The sequence below is a fragment of the Lepisma saccharinum genome, chromosome 5 (assembly GCF_977018435.1).
Source record: "Lepisma saccharinum chromosome 5, izLepSacc3.1, whole genome shotgun sequence".
Classification (NCBI taxonomy): Eukaryota; Metazoa; Arthropoda; class Insecta; order Zygentoma; family Lepismatidae; genus Lepisma; species Lepisma saccharinum.
Genome location: NC_139233.1, coordinates 38627221 through 38645676, shown reverse-complemented (window position 1 = coordinate 38645676; position 18456 = coordinate 38627221). Strand labels below are relative to the sequence as shown.

The window sequence follows — 18456 nt, the reverse complement described above, 5'->3', positions numbered from 1 at the left end:
TCAATAAAAGTGCAGTTTACACTAACTACTTACTTCATTGCAATCAACACACATTATCACAATTTCTGCCTGTAGGAAAGGAGTCTATAATTTATATTTATTGGCTAAAATTCACTTCTAATCACTAAAAAAACTTGTTCATCCAAACATGCCCATTTTGCATAAATTAGGTTCTAATAATCCAGAGTATAGTGAATTAAACATGTACCACACATTACTGTAGTTACTATTGTAACGATATAGAGTGGAACCACAATTTCAAGTTCTTGGATTTTACTTTACCCTGCATTATGCATTTGATTTTCACGGCCAAAATATACATGTTATACATATATCTGTTATAAAATTTTTCCCAGATTTCACAATGTGAAAAAATTAAACATAAAATAGAGGTTCCACTGTAACAATTTTTCAACACTTTACAATGTTGTTACACTGTGCTGAATTTTATTAATAGAATTACAGCATATGCATTTTTGGTACAATATATATCACATTGAATCACTTGTGTACACTATTAAATGTTAATTTAGCAATAGAAAAATGTTTGTGTGTTTTTAAAATTTACTAAAAGTCATTTTGGATAAAAGAATTTGGTAACTGTTTCATATATCCGAGACACATTTTTTCATTTTTTACAGAAGAAACTACTTACGGAAATGAGTTTCTGCAAGCTTTCCAATATTCGTCGAGGTATTTCCTTTCATCGTGGAATATATTTAACCGGAAAATCATGCATTTTTCAAGAGAAATATCTCACAGACTCACAATTGCATTGCTTTCGCTACGTGAACTGCATGCTGTGTACGTTTGATGACGTAAGCCCCTATCAGTGTTTCCAGCCCCTTTTTTTTCACTATGCCTGCCTAACCTAACCTTATTGGAAATGGTTCGTGGGGCTATCCGTCAGCTACCATGCATAATGGTTCGTGGAGCTATCCGTGAATGGTTCGTGGGGCTATTTGTCAGCTACCCGTGCATAATGTACAATTTCCACCCATGACGAACACGATAGTAGGTATTTTTTGATGAAGAAGGTTGGAAACACTGCATACCCACAACATGAGTCAAGATGTGGCTGCCATAATATGTGTTACGGAAGCGAAGAAAGGAATAAAAAAAATCACTCTCTATGTGAAAAATTGTGTTTCTTTTCGTGTAAAAAGCATAATGCCACCTTGAACTATGTTCCGCAATACACAATTGGTAAGTACGAACCATGCGAAACACAAAATATCCAATTTTGATGTGTTTCTGATATACCGAACTGGTACAATTTTCTTTCATCTTGGAATCTATTTGACTGGGAAATCATGCATTTTTCACGAGAAATATCTCACCGATGCACAATTGACATTGCTTTCCCTACATGAACCAGATGCTGCATATGTTTGATGACGTAACCCCCTGTCAGTGTTTCCAACCCCCCTTTTTTTAAAAAAAAAAAACTATGCTTGCCTAACCTAATCAAACCCAACCTAACCTTATCGGAATGGTTCGTGGGGCTATCCATGCATAATGTACAATTTGCACACATGACGAACACGATAGTAGGTATTTTTCGGTGAAGAAGGTTGGAAACACTGCATACCCACTACAGTAGTCAAGTCTTGCCCGCCATATTGTGTGTTAAGGAAGCAAAAAAAGGAATAACAAAAATTACTCTCTATGTGAAAAATTTTGTTTGTTTTCGGGTAAAAAGCATAATGGCACCTTCAACTACATTCCACAATACACAATTGGTAAGTACGAACCATGTGAAACACAAAATATCAGATTTTAATGCGTCTCCGATCTATTAAATTGGTACCAAGAGTTTTTAGTGTATGAATAAATATTAATTCTGTGTTACTTGCAAAAAATATTTGCCTATCAATCTCAATGATTTATTATTGTCATGCACCAAAAGATAAAGCCATCTACTTCCAGAATAACCAATCAAGGAATTATAACAATTATAACATCAACACCAGTAGCAGGTAGTGAACCGGGCTGAAATTAACCTATATTTTGAGCTGGGCATTGCTTGTGGAATAAAATAATTGTTAATTTAGTAATTTCACTCTGTTAAGATCATCGCAGGTATGCTTATTACTTTTGTTTCCCACATTGGATTATGGGGTACTCTAATGGTCAAAACATCAATTCCAATCCAACAACAGATTCTGGGTCCATTATGAGATCTAGTGGAGCGAATTAAATATTATAGAGGAGTTGTGAATGAGTGGCTAACGGCAGTTTGGAGATACATGCTAACGGCACCAAACCTAAGCTGCCTAACCTACTCATGTATGCATGTATCTAATAGCAGAAACAAACAAAACATAACCAGCCTAACCTATTTACATACATATTTCTGCTATTAGATGCATAAATGAGTAGGTTTGGTGCTCTTAGCATTTATCTCATGCTCCATCGGCTCAACCTCAACATACTCAGAGAATATTATCTGCTCAACAGCATGAATGTAAAATTACTTCACGTCCAGTGCAATATACTATAGCAAAAAATGTGTGTACGTATACACGAACGTCACAAGCGATACTTGAAATTTGACATGCTTTTGTAAATAATACTGTTGATAGATTGTAATCAATAGGCTAGGCACAAAACAGCCTTTTGTGAGTGCTGACAGTGAATTACTGAAATGGATAGGCATATAAAAATATATTTTTTTACAATTAACACTTACATATAACTAATATTTATTTACATAAGAAGTGAATCTATAAAAGTTTGATTACATTCTCAATAACCGGGAACAATGCTGGTCTTCAAGCAATCACATGACTAGAATTTGCATGGACATGAACAAACATTGTGGAAATGGTATTCTTAAAAATAGCGTGCATTGATGCAAAACAGTTTTTGAAAATACAATACGTCCATAACAACATTCTAAATTGAGTCTAGTTTCAATGCCATGATAAAAAATAGGTTAAAATGTTCTACACAGTTAGCAGATTGTATACATTTTGTTCTAAGAAGCAGTGGATGTAATCACAAAGATATTACATATGTAAACATTGAAACTCAGTATCACACTCACAAGTTATGTTTGTGAAAAAAAAAATTACAGTTTTGCAAGGTTACGAGACTATTGCACACACTGTCGTAATACTCAATATTTCCATTAAACTCATTTCTCCACATAAAATGTACGACAAAAATTACTATTTTGAAAGACTTATAGTGCCATTTTCTCTATTTGCTTGCCCTTTTACAACAAGCTAAACTATTATTATACCTGCAATGGTTAATTTGTGCTTAAAACTAATGATTGTACCATATCATAAAAAATTACTAGGACTCTTGTAAGTCTATAAATGAAGTATTAAGATGCAGAATGTAAGAGCATTGACTATTTTATGTTACAAGCATTGAAATACTTTTTAAAAAAGGCAAAAAGAGATAGGAAGACGAGGTTTTTGCTTTTCGCTTCATTAATTTTGTATAAAATTTTATCTCCTAAATACTAATTGCCAGTAATATTCCTATTTCTAGCGATTTTCTCTTTGAGAGTGGATGTTGAATGTTTTCCAAAAATGGAAGATTTGGAAATAAATTTAACAACTAAATTGTATTATACATGCCACCAATGGGAGAATAGGTACTATAGAATATTTTTATTGAGTGTATGGCAACTCCATCTTGTGGTTGATTTCCAAAACTTCCATTTCCGGAGATACTTCTTTGCCCTATCATTTCTACACTACATACCTTTATGTCATGATAAAAAATGCATTTGTCTTCACTTACTACACAATTTTTAAATTAACAGAGGAATAAAGTATGCCATATACCCTTCCCAATAATAGTTGAAACAAAAAGGGGTGACTTGTGACATTCTTGCAAGGGTAGTACATGGGAAATAATGAATAAACATTACTGCCAAATATTGATTCATATCCAGGAATTTTGAAAGGGGGATAGACGTAAAAAAAAATGTTAAAGGGGGAGGGGGGTGTTCTGACTTCACAACCCTCCTGTTGGTGCAACATTTTCATCCATGTGTGCGGTTTGTTGCAGTTCTGAAGTTGGTAGGCTTGGTATTCCATATACGAGGGAGAGTCAAATGAAATCTTAAAAGTCCGACAAAAAGTACAGGACACAGAGCTCAAATTTACATACAGCATCAACTGTTATTTACAAAATGACCTCAAGGCTGCAACACTGTTCAAGTGAGCTTCACACCATTTTTTTCATTTTTTAAACATGGCACCTCCTGCTTACACAAGCACCAGCGAAAAGAGTGGTTTCTTGACCTCTGGAAGCCTAAAACTTATGGACATTCTACGGCAAATGAAAATTCAATGTGTCTGTGTATCCTTATCATGTCAGCAAGTCTACAAATAGAGGAGGAAGTTCGAAAATGGCCTCAGTCCGCACGTAGATTGGTGGAAAGACTTTCGTGGTGGCCCAGAGATTTCAAATATTCTTCTTCTTGAGGTATACAGGCACTAACGTTGACTTGAAAATATATGTGGATCAGCAATGGATCTATGCTAAAATGCAGCAAATTTGTGCAACTTTACATGCAGAAATATACTAGATAAAAAACAAATTAAGGTTTCATTTGACTCTCCTTTGTAAAATGCCTGCTGTATCTGCATTAGAAACTAGATTATGAGAATTTTAATAAGTTTTCAAATATGAATGGCAAACTTAGACATTCAGTGGAACTTTTTGTAATATGAGACTTCTAATGCACTATGTTTACACATTGAATGTTAGTACAATTGTGATTCACGTGTCGAGTGAGTGACCTGCAGACTAGACATTCAACTATCCTAGGGCATGTGCAGCTCATCATGTCACCATGGTACATTTATTTCTGTAGGTTTGTTTCTGAATAACAAATGTCGCTTGTTACTTGTCAATTAAGTCTGAAAGCTCACTTAATTGCAGATATTGCACCTTCAACTTTACCTTTTTCGGTAGGCCCTCTGTTCCCTTTAGGCCCTTAATAAAACCATGTATCACTACTAATAAAACTAAGAAAGAGTCAACTCCCTCTTCATTTTAACTTTTGTTAAGAAGGGTTCATACAGCTACATACTGCTCCCTACAAAAACTGAAATTAAACTTTCATGTCAGTAACTATCAAGCCAGTTAACCAAAGAACAAGATCGTTGGTTGTACTTTTCACTAAATATTCTCAAACGGCATACAAAATACAGTAAATTGTACAATTTATGTTGTTTCTTTAAGATACAATGTGCCAATCTCTTAGTAATTGTACAATGTATGTTGCTTTTCAATGATAATTTACCATAGTTATCAAATCCTGAATGACGCACACTGTGGGGAAAGACAGAATAATATTAATGAGCAACACCAGTGTCTCTCTCTCAAACTGCTTAAAACCTTCCCTGTAATTTTCAATGCCAAAAAATGTTGCTATACTAATTTCAAAGATTACGTCAACTTTGAGCAATGTTTAAGTTACTAGCTCCAAGATACTACAAGATGAGCTCTAATAAGCATTTCATTATTATTATTATTTTTTATGTAAGAAGCTTAAACCGCTTCATGGTCTGTGTCCCACTGTACACCAAACATGAGACCCCTCACATGAAAGACTTGTTAAAAATGAAGATGAAATCACATGTGTTGTGTTCTGTCCTCTGAATTTTTGGACTACCCTTCATTCTTCTTCAGGAATGGAGGGAAATGAATGAGACGTGGAAGGGTTAAAACATGGTATAATCCAGTCTTGAATCTTTCCTGGTGACGAATGATGTAAAGATTCTCTCGGGCTATCAACCAGGTGAGTTGTGGAAAAGATTCCACAACTCATCTGGTTGATAGACCGAGAGAATATTTTCATGGTTTAATCCATTTCAACTATTTAAACCATGTTTTAACCCTTTCATGACTCGTAAGAACTGCTGGGCTAGAAATTCATCAACTGAACATTTCGACACATACACATGTGTCTTACTCTTTGGTTGATGCTTATCATCTCTTAATATAGACACACATGCATATGTACTGAAATGGCAAGATAATAAATTTCTAGCAACTAGATTATTTAATATTAGTATTAATTTAATTAATTAAACACACAGAACAGCATGCTTGGAATGGAGTTAGTGTTTTTTTTTAAGTCCACTTTATTCACAGTAAGGCTAATCGGAACTGGACCTACAATTTAAAGGAATCCACTTGTGCCTCCACCGGGTATCGAACCTTGCCTTGATTACAAGGCAAGGACACTACCACTGCGCCATCGGGGAGGCCCTATGCTTGGAATGGAATCAGTAGTTGCAAGTAGTTTTAAGTCTACTTTATGCACAATTATGGTATCCAACCCACATTTGAAAGTGAGATCTGATCATGTGCCTACACTGAACTGAATGTGCAAACTCCAGATTTTAAGGTAGTTGCATTAACTGAGGAGGCCCACTGAAATTTGCACGGTTAGTTAAGCACTAAATATAAAATACTTATAAGCACAAATGTTAATTTACAATGTCCAAATGAAATGGAAAAACAATAATGTTAATAACGTTAATCTTAAACATAAAATATAATAAATGTTATGAAACATAACTTCAAGTAAAAATATAAAGCTTAATCACTGATACTGTCAAATATTTTGACATTAATAAATAATTAACAATAATGATCACAATAAGATAAATTGGAATGTTAACTTATAGCGAAAACAAACATTCTCATAGTTTTGCAATACTTTTGACATTCCCAATTGTGGTAAAAAATATGACCTCTCTAAATGTCCAGTTCTTGAAATTAGTGTATATTTTGAAATATTGCAAAAAATGTAAATAAAAAAACAGCTTCACAATTATGTACAATAAAAGGAAAGTATACTTGCTTGTATTTTTGTTATTTTGCATCGCTTTTCTGCCACTTTTGGCTAATCGTGATAATATAAGTAAGTACATAGTTATGAGATACAAAACTTTTTTGAAACTTTTACCCATAAGGATCTATAAACAGCAGTTATTCATGTATAGAACATGCATCAAATGTTTCATTTATCATTTAGCATAGGGTTGCCAGATTTCTAAAATAAAAAAACGGGACATGCAGATTGTATGGACATGGATATAGTTAGATTTATTTTTATAACATTTTTAAACATTACAAAATCAATTGCTGTTTAAAGCATTGTTAATCCCTAATTTTTAACATTTTGACAAAATATATGAATATTTGAGTGAACTCTTGGCGTTCCTTAAGAGAACCTTTTTTTCCCAATGCATTACTATAAAATTCAGAACATGACTTATTCTCATTCACTAGAACATGCAATATGCTTTACACTGAAGTTAAGTGCAGTCGATTTCCTTCTTCGGTCCACTGAACAGTCGTCATAGAAATGTTATATCAACAATCGACAATGAGCAGTTCTATGCCAATGTTAATATGAGGATTGAGGTGGTAAATCGTAATTGGTATCCAATTAGGTTAGTTATAAATTGTTATTAATTTCTTGTTGTGTAAAATGATTAATTTGAAATTTGAATTCGTTATTTCGGGACAAATGGGCATCCCGAGAATGTTTTCTGGGATACGGGGACATTTCTTTAAAAAAGGGGACAATCCCGTATATACGGGATGGCAACCCTAATTTAGCACTTTGATTTTTTTTCTTTCCAAATTTAACACATCCTGGTCCCAAAAACATTACAAAGTTTTTATTTTTTTCTTAGCTGCAAGTTTAATTATTTAGTTTCTTAATATGTTATCAGTCAGACCCAATTAATGTAAGCAGACGGTATAGTACCGTTTATGTGCACTTTATGCACAGGTATCCTAATTGTGTCTAGACTTCCAATTTAAAGTAGATCTGAACATACTGAAATGTGTTCTCTAGTTAATTATACTTGTGAATGAGCCAACAAAAAAGCAACATTGCTTTATTCAGGAATAAAAGCTAGGACTTATGACTTGCACCAACTGCTTAATAAAGAAAGCCAACAATAATGTTCATTTGTTTCCTAACAATCAAAGTAATTTGTATGTTATGTTTAAAAAATGGGATATGTTTGTTGAAGCTTAAAAACCAGACATAATCTTTGGCATGAAATAGTTACTATTTGGATTATTACAACAAAATGTGACTCAAAAAAAGGCTCAAACTGTAGCAATAACCACAGATTCATGTACACACAGAACATTTTTGGATCTTTTCATATCTTGTCACTTATTTCTTTTAACCTTATTTTTATTATTAGGTTATTCATGACTAGATACATACATATTTTGTTTTTGACGAAACATGAATAACATGCTGCAATGTTAATTTTTGTTTTTGAAAGATACGTGTGAGACATGTTTTCCTAGCAAGTCTCGTCACAAAATGATGTGAAATGAACTGCAAAGTACAAAATCACAGAAAATATATTAACTCCGTTGTAAATAAATGATAACACTGTTAAGCCTTGTTTCCATGTCAATAACACATTCAAATGATGACCGAGGCAAAATTCACTGTAGAAAAAAAGTATTCCAAATTATTGTGAATCTTTGTCTGAAGAAGACCCTGTTAGAGGGTGGAAACGTTACGCTTTAGAGTATAATTTTTTCTACAGTAAAATTTACTGGTCAGTATTTGAATGTTTAAATAAATGAGAAGCAAAAATTGACTTTTTTTTACACAGGAATAAACTTAATACTCTGATAACTACATAAATGTGTTACTAGAAAGTAAATGCTTATTTTGTGTAATAAGCATAAGTATTGAAATCAATTTTAGGGTTATATTCACCATTTGAACACCGAAATGCCATTTTATATACTGCTTTTGATCCCGAAATGAGCTCAGTTTTTGTACAGAAATCTCTATCTTTTATTCACAATAAATATGTGAATAAAGAAAAATTAGGGCTGAGTCAATACCTATATATATTGGAAAGTATCAGTTGGAATTTTAACTAGTTACTGTTGAATAAAATTGAATATTTTGTCTAATTTTAATGATATTTAGACACTAAGAAAGTGTTGCACGGCATTTTCTGAGCCAAATGGTTAGTGCTATCGTACCAGGTTGGAACCTCCAAAATTCCAGTGTTGACCCAGCATCTGAGGGCAATTACTTGAAAAGAAGAAATAGCAGGCTCCGGGGTCTCAAAATCTTAAAAATAATGGCGAATGAAAAGCTGCTTTGCATGCCCTGGTTCTCAGAGGGCTGTTGCAACATGGAATCTAGCATGATTCTTGTACTCTGAGAAAATATCAGTAGGCATCAAAAAATAGATATACTGGTATCAACTCGGCTCTAATCTCCAATAAAAATGTTTCTGAATGCATTTAAAAGAGTAGAAATTATTCTGCAACACATACATACATATACATATAATATTTTTAAAATATATAAACATAAATGCATTATGAAAAATATTAATATGCTCATGAGCTTAAACAACTAGAGTCAATTCTCATAACCCATATTCTTCAAATGAGAATAAATATAATCACTTGGAACTTTACAGTATGTACACAAATAAAAAAAAATATATAAACTGTACAATTACAGTGCATAGATGCTTAAAACTGTGAATTCTTTCAAGGATATGTGTGCCCATTAGAAGTGCTTGCTCACATCTTCATTCCATACTTGCATTGCAAAGCACATTAACAGAACCAAAACAACACACACATACACACAGAAGTCACAGAAAAACTCTTCTTAACCCAGCAAAAATGTAAATATTGCACTGTTTTTTATCTTTCGATCACTCCTGACGTGGTATTTCAATGTTCCAAATTATTTCTTTAGAAAAAGAAGCAGTACTTTGTTTATCTAATAAGCGGTTAATACTGTTATTAGATTAAATATCACATTCTCTGTATGGAGTTGCGATGTTCCTGTGAAGTTGAATTCTACTTTTTTTTTGGAAGAAGGTTTCACAATATGAACTGGTAGCACCTGGACAGATCTTTTAGTTAAAAAAAATAAGGAAAAAGAGACATTTGTTAAAGAAATGAGTCTAGATCAATATATATGTTTATAAAAATTTATATATTTTATAAACTATACCACAAATAAAGTGAATTGTTATAAATCTGTTCACCAGGTAAAAATTAAGGATTAACCGACGTAAAATGTAACAATACTGTTATTATACCAATCCGATATTAATAGTAAAATATTTCATCATGTGAATCTTCATTCATATCCAGTACACATGTGGGAGGTGTTAACTCAAAATTGTGTATTATCATGTTATCAACAGCCAGTAGCAGTGATTGGGCAAAACTGGAGGGGGAGAGGGTCAAGGACAACTAGACAGCTAAGGAAAGGCTTAACATTAAGAGGTCATAGTACGGGGACAAAAAACGGCCACTCTCAACAGCTGTTATATAAACAGAGCTGGCATTCCATGAACATTCATTCAAATACTCCATTTGCAATTTGTCACAACATGCAGTTGTTGCAAAAAGCATAATTTTCTTTATTTTTGGCAACAGCATTGTGGAGACAAATGGATTTTGTATTGTATGTGAAATTGCGGACATTTTTAAACCTGTAGTAGACTGATGTGGATTAGTGTCAATTATATTTTAGAATTTATAAATATTTTGAACTACTTTAAGTTGTTTCTATTTCCGAGTATCAGCATCAATATCGGCAAGAATCTGTAAGAATATCGGCATTGGTATTGGGTCGAAGTGATATGGGCTCAGCTACACTTTTGGAACTAATGAATGCATAGTATTTCCTTTGTTATTTTTTGAAACAGTTAACACTTTCCGGTCGGAAATCGGATGTGATGCGAGCAGAGTAAAACACCTGTTCCGGTCGCCAATCGGCTAGGATACGATCGCCGTATTTCCGTTGCGTTTAAATTTAGTTGCCCGAACCTTATGCGATTATCGTTGCACACGCTTGGAGATAGTTCTATTTTTCACCACCAGAGAGCATCTTATGTTGGTTGGGTAAAGGTAAAGTTTTTTTTTTATAACGTGCACAGTGCGTATTTATGCTGATTTATCAAAAATACAAAAAATATGTAATTTTTCAATAAATATTGCAATGTGTAAATTATAAAAATGTAACATCTAATTGAATTAACTATTAGAACAGAATCTAAGCTTTTATTTGAATACATTGTGATACCATTAATACTCTATTCTTCTGTATTTTTTAAAAAATGCCCTAAAATGTCCGTCCACAGGTAAAAGATGTGTGAAAACTGTCAGACCGGAAAGTGTTAAACAAACAGTAACAACACAACAAAATATCCATGTAATACAGCACAATCCGTTGTATGTTATTACAAAAATATTATATTAGCAACAGCAGAAAACAAGCAAAGTCCTAGTTTGCACTAGCAACTACTTTACATAGTCCATACCATTCAGAAGAAGTATGAATGATTGATTGGCGAAAGCTTCCATTAAGTACACAAAAAGTAATTGTAGAGTGCTGCTGCTGAAAATTAATATAATACTCACACAAATGTGCCTTGGATTACAAGTCGCCTTTGTGTGTAATGGGGTTATGAGAGGAATGCATGCACTGTGGTGTTAATATATGTAACTGTAACTGTAATGGGTTTCATAGAAAATGAAACTATGTTCATAAATCTACTGTACAAAGTCAGTCAGGAATTATACCTCCACATTCATATAAATAACAACAAAATTGCTTAGCAGTAACTTAAAGCTATTTATAGAAAAATTAAACCAATGTGCCTATATTAATTGGCACAAAGAGAATGCAAGTTAATCTGACCCTTTCATAAAACTAATAATTAACATAGAATATAATTTCTTTTTTATTACAAGATATGGGTAAAGGGTAAATGTAAGGTAAAGTTACCCAATGCTTATTGCAGCATGCCATTAAGGCACATAGATGGGATGTAGTGGTAGGGCCTCACATATTCATGATCAGAACCATACTCAGGTCACCATTACCTCCAAGCTACCCATTTATTAGTGAACCACAGCCACTTTGTGTGGGGGGACAAGGAGAAAAAATTCCCAACCTTTAGACCAGGCTACCCTGGAAATATAATCCAGGTCTTCCACGTGCAGTCATTTGCCTTACTGACTAGACCAGTGGTTCCCAAAGTATGCACCGCGGCTTGGTTACAGGGGTCCCGCAAAATGTTCCAATATTTTCAATGAAATGATAGGATTGTTCCAAATATGTGCTTATTTAGTACTTTTTACATATAAAATGATTCTGAATTTGAAATATGTGTTTATTTTTTAACTTAAGGCAAGCAACCTAACCACACTAACTGAGTGTTGCAAGTGTTAGATAGGCCTACATTCTGACTTGGGTGCCGTGGAAAAATCTTGAAACACTAAGAGTGCCGTGAAACGAAAAAGTTTGGGAATCCATGGACTAGACCAGGATCAATTAATTGGAACACTAGAATTCTCTTTACCGATATAAAATTATTTTGCTCTATTGTTAAATATTTATTATTACAGAAGTGTGTCTTCAAGAATATATTCAAATCTGGCCATACCAGTACAAATGATTGCCTGTGTAACCATAAGCCAATTTTGTTATTATTAAACACAAATCTAAAAATGTACTTCTTGTATTTTTTGCCCCTCCTCCTCAATGTGCACACAGACATACATCGTATTTCACTGCATAATCATCATGCCCTGTTTTCTTCAGTCCAAAAATTGGTGTATAGCTTTTCATCACATAACATAACAAAACCAATCTAGCGGTGCAGAATCTTCGGACACAGATGATTAAATTTGTAAGTTCGTACTTCGCAACACTAGTAAAGTATAATATTTCAATTACAATGCACAAATCAATAACAACTAATGTGTTAACTTTTCTTTCACATCAGAAAAATGTTAGATTAAGCTATCACAAAGAAATGATGTGAATCAATTTAGACTATACGTATTCAATGTTAACATATATATTCACGAGTCCTAATCTTGCATCAAAAAGATAGTTTAGTAATAAATGTTTCTTATGTACCAATAAAAAAAAGTGGTCGCACCTCACTTTTTTGCAATAACATTTGGCATAACATCTGTGACGATTATGCAGTGAAATACAGAATATATGGGTGAATCTATTTCAAAACGCTGAAAAAATAAAAAAAAGTATCATCAGCAAAAGGTATTTTTTTACGCTGATAATTAATAATATATAATACAAATGGATTTTAGTGGCACAATAATGTGAAAGCAGAAAATTTGTTTTATTCAATCTTCTATCAAAATTGCTACACAAAATGAAGAAAAATAAAGAAATACTTAGAGCTTTCAGAATTACAAAATTATCATATAGAAAATAAAGTAGGAAATGTAAAGATACTTACTTGATTACCTATTATTGTCTAAATGTCATCACTGTCAGTTAAATCTAATTCTTTGGCTAAGCTCTCATCTACAGTAGATTCATCAATGTACTGGACTGAAGAATCTGCAGCAGTCTTCACACACTAATGAACAAAGGAATAAATACTTCAGTTCATTTATTTTTAATGAACAAACTGTCTTGACAAATAAATAACAAAATCTATAAACCTATTTACTCTCCATCTGCTGAGAGAACGAAAATAATGTGAACACCACCACATGACTTCTGAGAATAGTTTCCTTCCGTGTTAGTTTTGGTGTTATTTTTCTCATGAATATATTGCTTGCAGCTATACAGGGTGGTCCGAATGTCTTGTTACTCCTGCAGAACAATTTACATAGTTACCGATCCAGGTCAGTATAACATCCACCATTTTCTTGACACAAATAATTCATCTGCATGTTCTGTGTGAAATTATTGTCTGTCTCGGTTGGGCTTTTATGTTAAATGTGGCAGTGAAGTCATATTGCACTTACCTTATTGTTTTAATGGTCTGTGGACATTCATGTGTCCATACTAGTGTGCTGCATGGGACTACTTTCGTCCCTCAAACTCATTCCAGTCTCCCCCACTCGAGCACACCGTACTCGTAGTGGAATGATTGGCAATGTCCTGTACATCAGAGCCTAATAAGCAGCACTGTCAATCTAAAACCCATACATGGAAGGAAACCACTCTATGCAGTTACAATTCTAAATCATAATTCCGTATATTATTACGTGAGACTCAAATACAATATACATATGTGAAAGTATGCAATATCTACAGACCGAAACATAAAATGGATACACATGATGACAGACTGCCTAAGCAATTAAAAATATTGTATCACAGTGCAACAAGTATGTGTACATCATTGTTCACTTACCGAAAAGGATCATCATATGCTGTGATAACATTCAATCGAACATCATTGTAATGTGACAATAACCATAGAAACATAAAATGTCAGCCTAGGTAGTTTCAGCCCCATATCATCTATTTCATTTTCACACTTAACTGTGTATTGTAAGATGTACAAAACTGCATTTTAACATGGAGATGATAACTATGTTCACTTAATTTTCAATTTCACTGCGTCTTTTACTGCACGATCCATATTTGAGGGCTCACTACCACAGACAAATGATGGAAATATGTGTACTAATAGGCTTGAAGAGTTCAAGTGTATTCTGCTCATTCGAGCATTTTTCGCTCAAACGGAAGACCTATCAATTCTGTATGCCATCTAGCATTGTGAACTATTGAGTGCTCAAGTCCTCATTGCAGTACTCTACTCCATACACATACTGCTCATACACACTATAGCTACTTGTGTCAGCCATCCAAAGGCAGAGAACAAGTTTAATTCGTTCCAATGAAATAACCACCTGGGGGTAACAAGACATTCAGACCACCCTGTACAGCTCACATCATAATATAAGGCCTGACAACTTTAATGTCTAGGGTGTCACATAAGTTGGGGCCCATAGGAGTTACCTTAATTTACCTTACTTGGTGTACAGTCCAATATGCAGGAAACTGTGTGTGCCAAGGAAGTAGCCACCAAAGAACCCAGATTTCACTCTGCTGAATTTGGTTTTGTGGGGTCACCTAAAAGCTGCAGTGCACAAGGTGAAAATTCAGAGCATTCTTCTTCTTCTTCAAGAATGCACTGTGCAGGCATGTCAACAAATTTCTGTGACTGTGATCCATAGAGTGTTGCAGGAGGGGACAGTTCGTCTTGAACTTCATTTGCAAACAAATTGTAATTCTATGCATTTTTCTCCTATGGGTCCAGACTTATGAGACACCCTGTAGTAGCTACGTTGAGTGATATTTTCTATCATATACACGACTGTTACATGAACAACCAATAGGATTTTTCACAGGCTATGTGCTTAACATGATTAACTTCGTTCTTACAGCAGAAGAATAGTGGAGGCCAATAATACTTTCCATCACTTTATAGATTACTGTACACGCGAAGGCAATGTGGATAGCAAATTTAACGTTCTAAATTCTAATAAAGGGTGGACCAAAAGTCACACATATGTGAATAACTTACATTACTGAATTAGAATTTTATTAATTTTCCAGATACTGGTAGACCAGGGTAGAGACCACTGTTAGGCATACTACAGAAGAGTGAGTGAAAGTCATCCAACTTTATTATGCAGATAAATATGAAAATAAAATTAACGTTGTTTCTCTTAAGACTACTTAACATATTGTGGCTGGGTGTGTATTACTCACTATATAATATGTCAGGGACAGTTTTTAAGTGTTTTTAACCCAACCCTCTACCTAATCTTCATATTACACTTTACAATGCAGCATTATGTTTTAGTGCTTAGAAAGAATTTTGAACCTGGTGAAGGGGGCAGTTGTACCCTGAAACATCGTTCTTCAACAATTGCATACTCACTTATGTAAGTAGTTTTTTAAAATAATTTTATACTATTTTTACTATTGTTTATGCATAGGTGGCGTAAAAGTAGGATTCGAACCACAAACTGAAAAATGGGAAACTGACATTAGATCACTAGATTACAAGGGAATACTATTAGCTGCTGTGTTACCAGTAGGATCTGGAATTTTTGTCAATTGGCCTTTGTATTAAGACACAGGCTTTAATGTTTTAAATTAGTTTCACGTTGTTTCTAGCCCAATAACACATTCTTTATAGGTGACTATTTTGCACAATCTTGCCTAAAAATGCATGGATTTTTCTTCTTCCCGCTTTCCTTCACTACTCTGGGACACTCAGTATTATAGAAGACAATGTCTTCTTCTGTGTCTCATCAATTTAATTTGATCTATCATCATCATCATGATTAGTAGAAAGGAACAGAAAAGTCGGAAAAATAAAACAGTATAAAAAATTTCAAGTCAATATGTGTGCAATAGACTAAGATAATTAATTAAAAGTACAAATTCAGAGACTATTTTGGTGTCCATTTTCATAATTTTTAATGCCTATTTTGATAGTTTTATTGCCTATAAATCTGCACCCTAGATACCAGAGAAGCATAAGAAATGAAATGAGCTACTTCAAAGTAAAGTATATTCTTTACTTACATCAGTTACACTAATTCGTGGGGCAGTTATTTGCTCAGGAAAATGCCATGGCTTCAAGTTAGGATTGTGCTGCTTCTTCCATGCTATGTAACCCTGTGATGCCTTATGAAGACGTTTTACCATCTGGAAGGAGTAAAACAATATGAATACAGCATCCTCTGGTGAGTGGTTTCAGGTGGGAATTTTTCCAACAATGTTCCTGCATAAAGTTGCTATGAGGTTCACCCAGCATTTATTATTTATTAAGGAATCATGATACCACGTTTGTGTGTATAAGCCATGCCAATTTTTTCAAAGGACTGGTCAGAAGAAAAAAATGTTTTGTTGTATTTTCGCTCCATGATGAAAGCAAGAACAGAAGTACTGAAAAGTATGGCAATGTGCCAATGAGGATAATTTACGCTATAGTTAATTAGCATTTGAATCTGAAGTAATTACACAAAATTTCAACATTGTAGCTGCGAATTCTTAAGCTTGCATCCACCCATCAAATAGAGGGTCTGAGGTGATTGACAGTATTCCTTTTTCCATCACTACTAAGTTGAGGTGGTCCCTAGTCAGTAAAAAAATGGGTAGAGTACAGGTAAAACAGTACAGTCATTGTTGTTATTTCACAAATGAAGACCAAGATCCATAGTGTAAATTAAGAACATATAGTTACAAAATTAAGTATACATTTAAGGTACCTTGAGTATAAATTATAACCCATTTTTATTGTCCAATTCTGGCTAAATTGTGGGCCTATAAAGGTGTCACTGTGCTATATCAGATTGCATCTTATCACATGTGTGAAGTTATTGATATCTACTTGGCAAGTCCCTGCTTTTTTACAAATACCACTCTCTCATGAATGCATTAATTTACAAAATTCTCATGCTTTTTGAGCCAAAATTTTCTACTATTTACGCTAAAAAGAAATACATGATGTACAATTAATACCATACCTTGGGGCCAAAAATTTGTGTGACTTTGTTTACCAACCAAGGTGGCAAGGTCCCTTTGGGATCAGAATGTGAAACATACCCCAAGTCACAGCCTGTGGTACTATTTGGTCGAATCAGGAAACCTACAAAAAAAACACAAGTCTTAGTGCATGTGAATAGTATGTTTAAATTTACAACAAAATAATAATAATAATTTAAAAACCTTTCTGTCTGGTGAATTATGAGTTGCAAACTCAAAGGTCAGTTGGCAAAATAAAGAGCATACACAGTTCATCAAAACCTAATATTGACCCAATTCAAGCAGTGAATTTTTTTACATTCTTTAAAATGCACTAAACCAACGCATCAAATAGTAGAAAATATAAAGGACTCTAAATTCCAAAATAGAATTCTAAAAATGAAAAATGCAGGTCTTATATTTGTCCAAAGATATCATGTACCAACTTGAATGACTTGAAGTAACCCTGAAATAAACAGTTGTATATGTTGAAGAACATACCTGTAAAAAAAGAGGTAGCACGTATGAAGTTTTTTTTAGGAGGATAATCTCGATGAAAAACCGAATGGTTGATGATAAATAATTCCTTTCCCGTATCCAGCCATGATCGTTGCAATATGAAGTCTCGATTTCGGAGAGGTGTAGGGCATGACACTGAAAAATTTGCATAAAAAATAATAGTTAGAATTTTCTTGTAAATATAATTTACATTTATGCATATTAAACATAGACTCAAACAGTCAATTGCAGGAATTGAAGCTTTCTGCCAATGTGATACAAACCTAGTAATCAGCCAGGTAAAGTTCAGTGCATACATTACTCTCATCATCAGGGAACATAAGTGGGGACCAAGTGAAAGTATAAACATGCTGCTTTGAGGAGAGGCAGATCTTAGGTTTTCTTGGCTTGATATGCCCCAGACTACAGTGCTTCACTGGTGGGTTTTGATTTATTTATTTATTTTATTTATACCTCGAATTTCTGCCACTTTTAGCCAATCATGAAGATGAGGATGAAAGATGAAAGGACAATCATAAACATACAGAGATCCAATCATGTTCCATAGAAGAAACCCCGATCTTATTTTCCAGGGGTCCCTAAATAAAAAAATGTAAAATGCAGCAAACGTA

General features: G+C 33.8%; 1 protein-coding gene across 4 annotated transcripts in view; it reads right to left on the bottom strand.

The window, feature by feature from the left end:
- Nucleotides 1-1442: 1442 nt before the first annotated feature.
- Nucleotides 1443-18456, bottom strand: part of LOC145987771 (START domain-containing protein 10-like) — a 104927-nt gene continuing 87913 nt past the window's right edge. For all 4 annotated transcript variants that reach the window (XM_083122451.1, XM_083122450.1, XM_083122453.1 and 1 more), the window contains exons 4-8: nucleotides 17828-17980; nucleotides 17329-17450; nucleotides 16385-16507; nucleotides 13284-13406; nucleotides 1443-9911 (exon numbers count right to left, since the gene is read on the bottom strand). In XM_083122451.1, coding sequence (XP_082978577.1) covers nucleotides 13302-13406; nucleotides 16385-16507; nucleotides 17329-17450; nucleotides 17828-17980 — 503 coding nt within the window. In that variant the 3' untranslated portion in view covers nucleotides 1443-9911; nucleotides 13284-13301. The remainder of the gene's footprint in view (nucleotides 9912-13283; nucleotides 13407-16384; nucleotides 16508-17328; nucleotides 17451-17827; nucleotides 17981-18456) is intronic.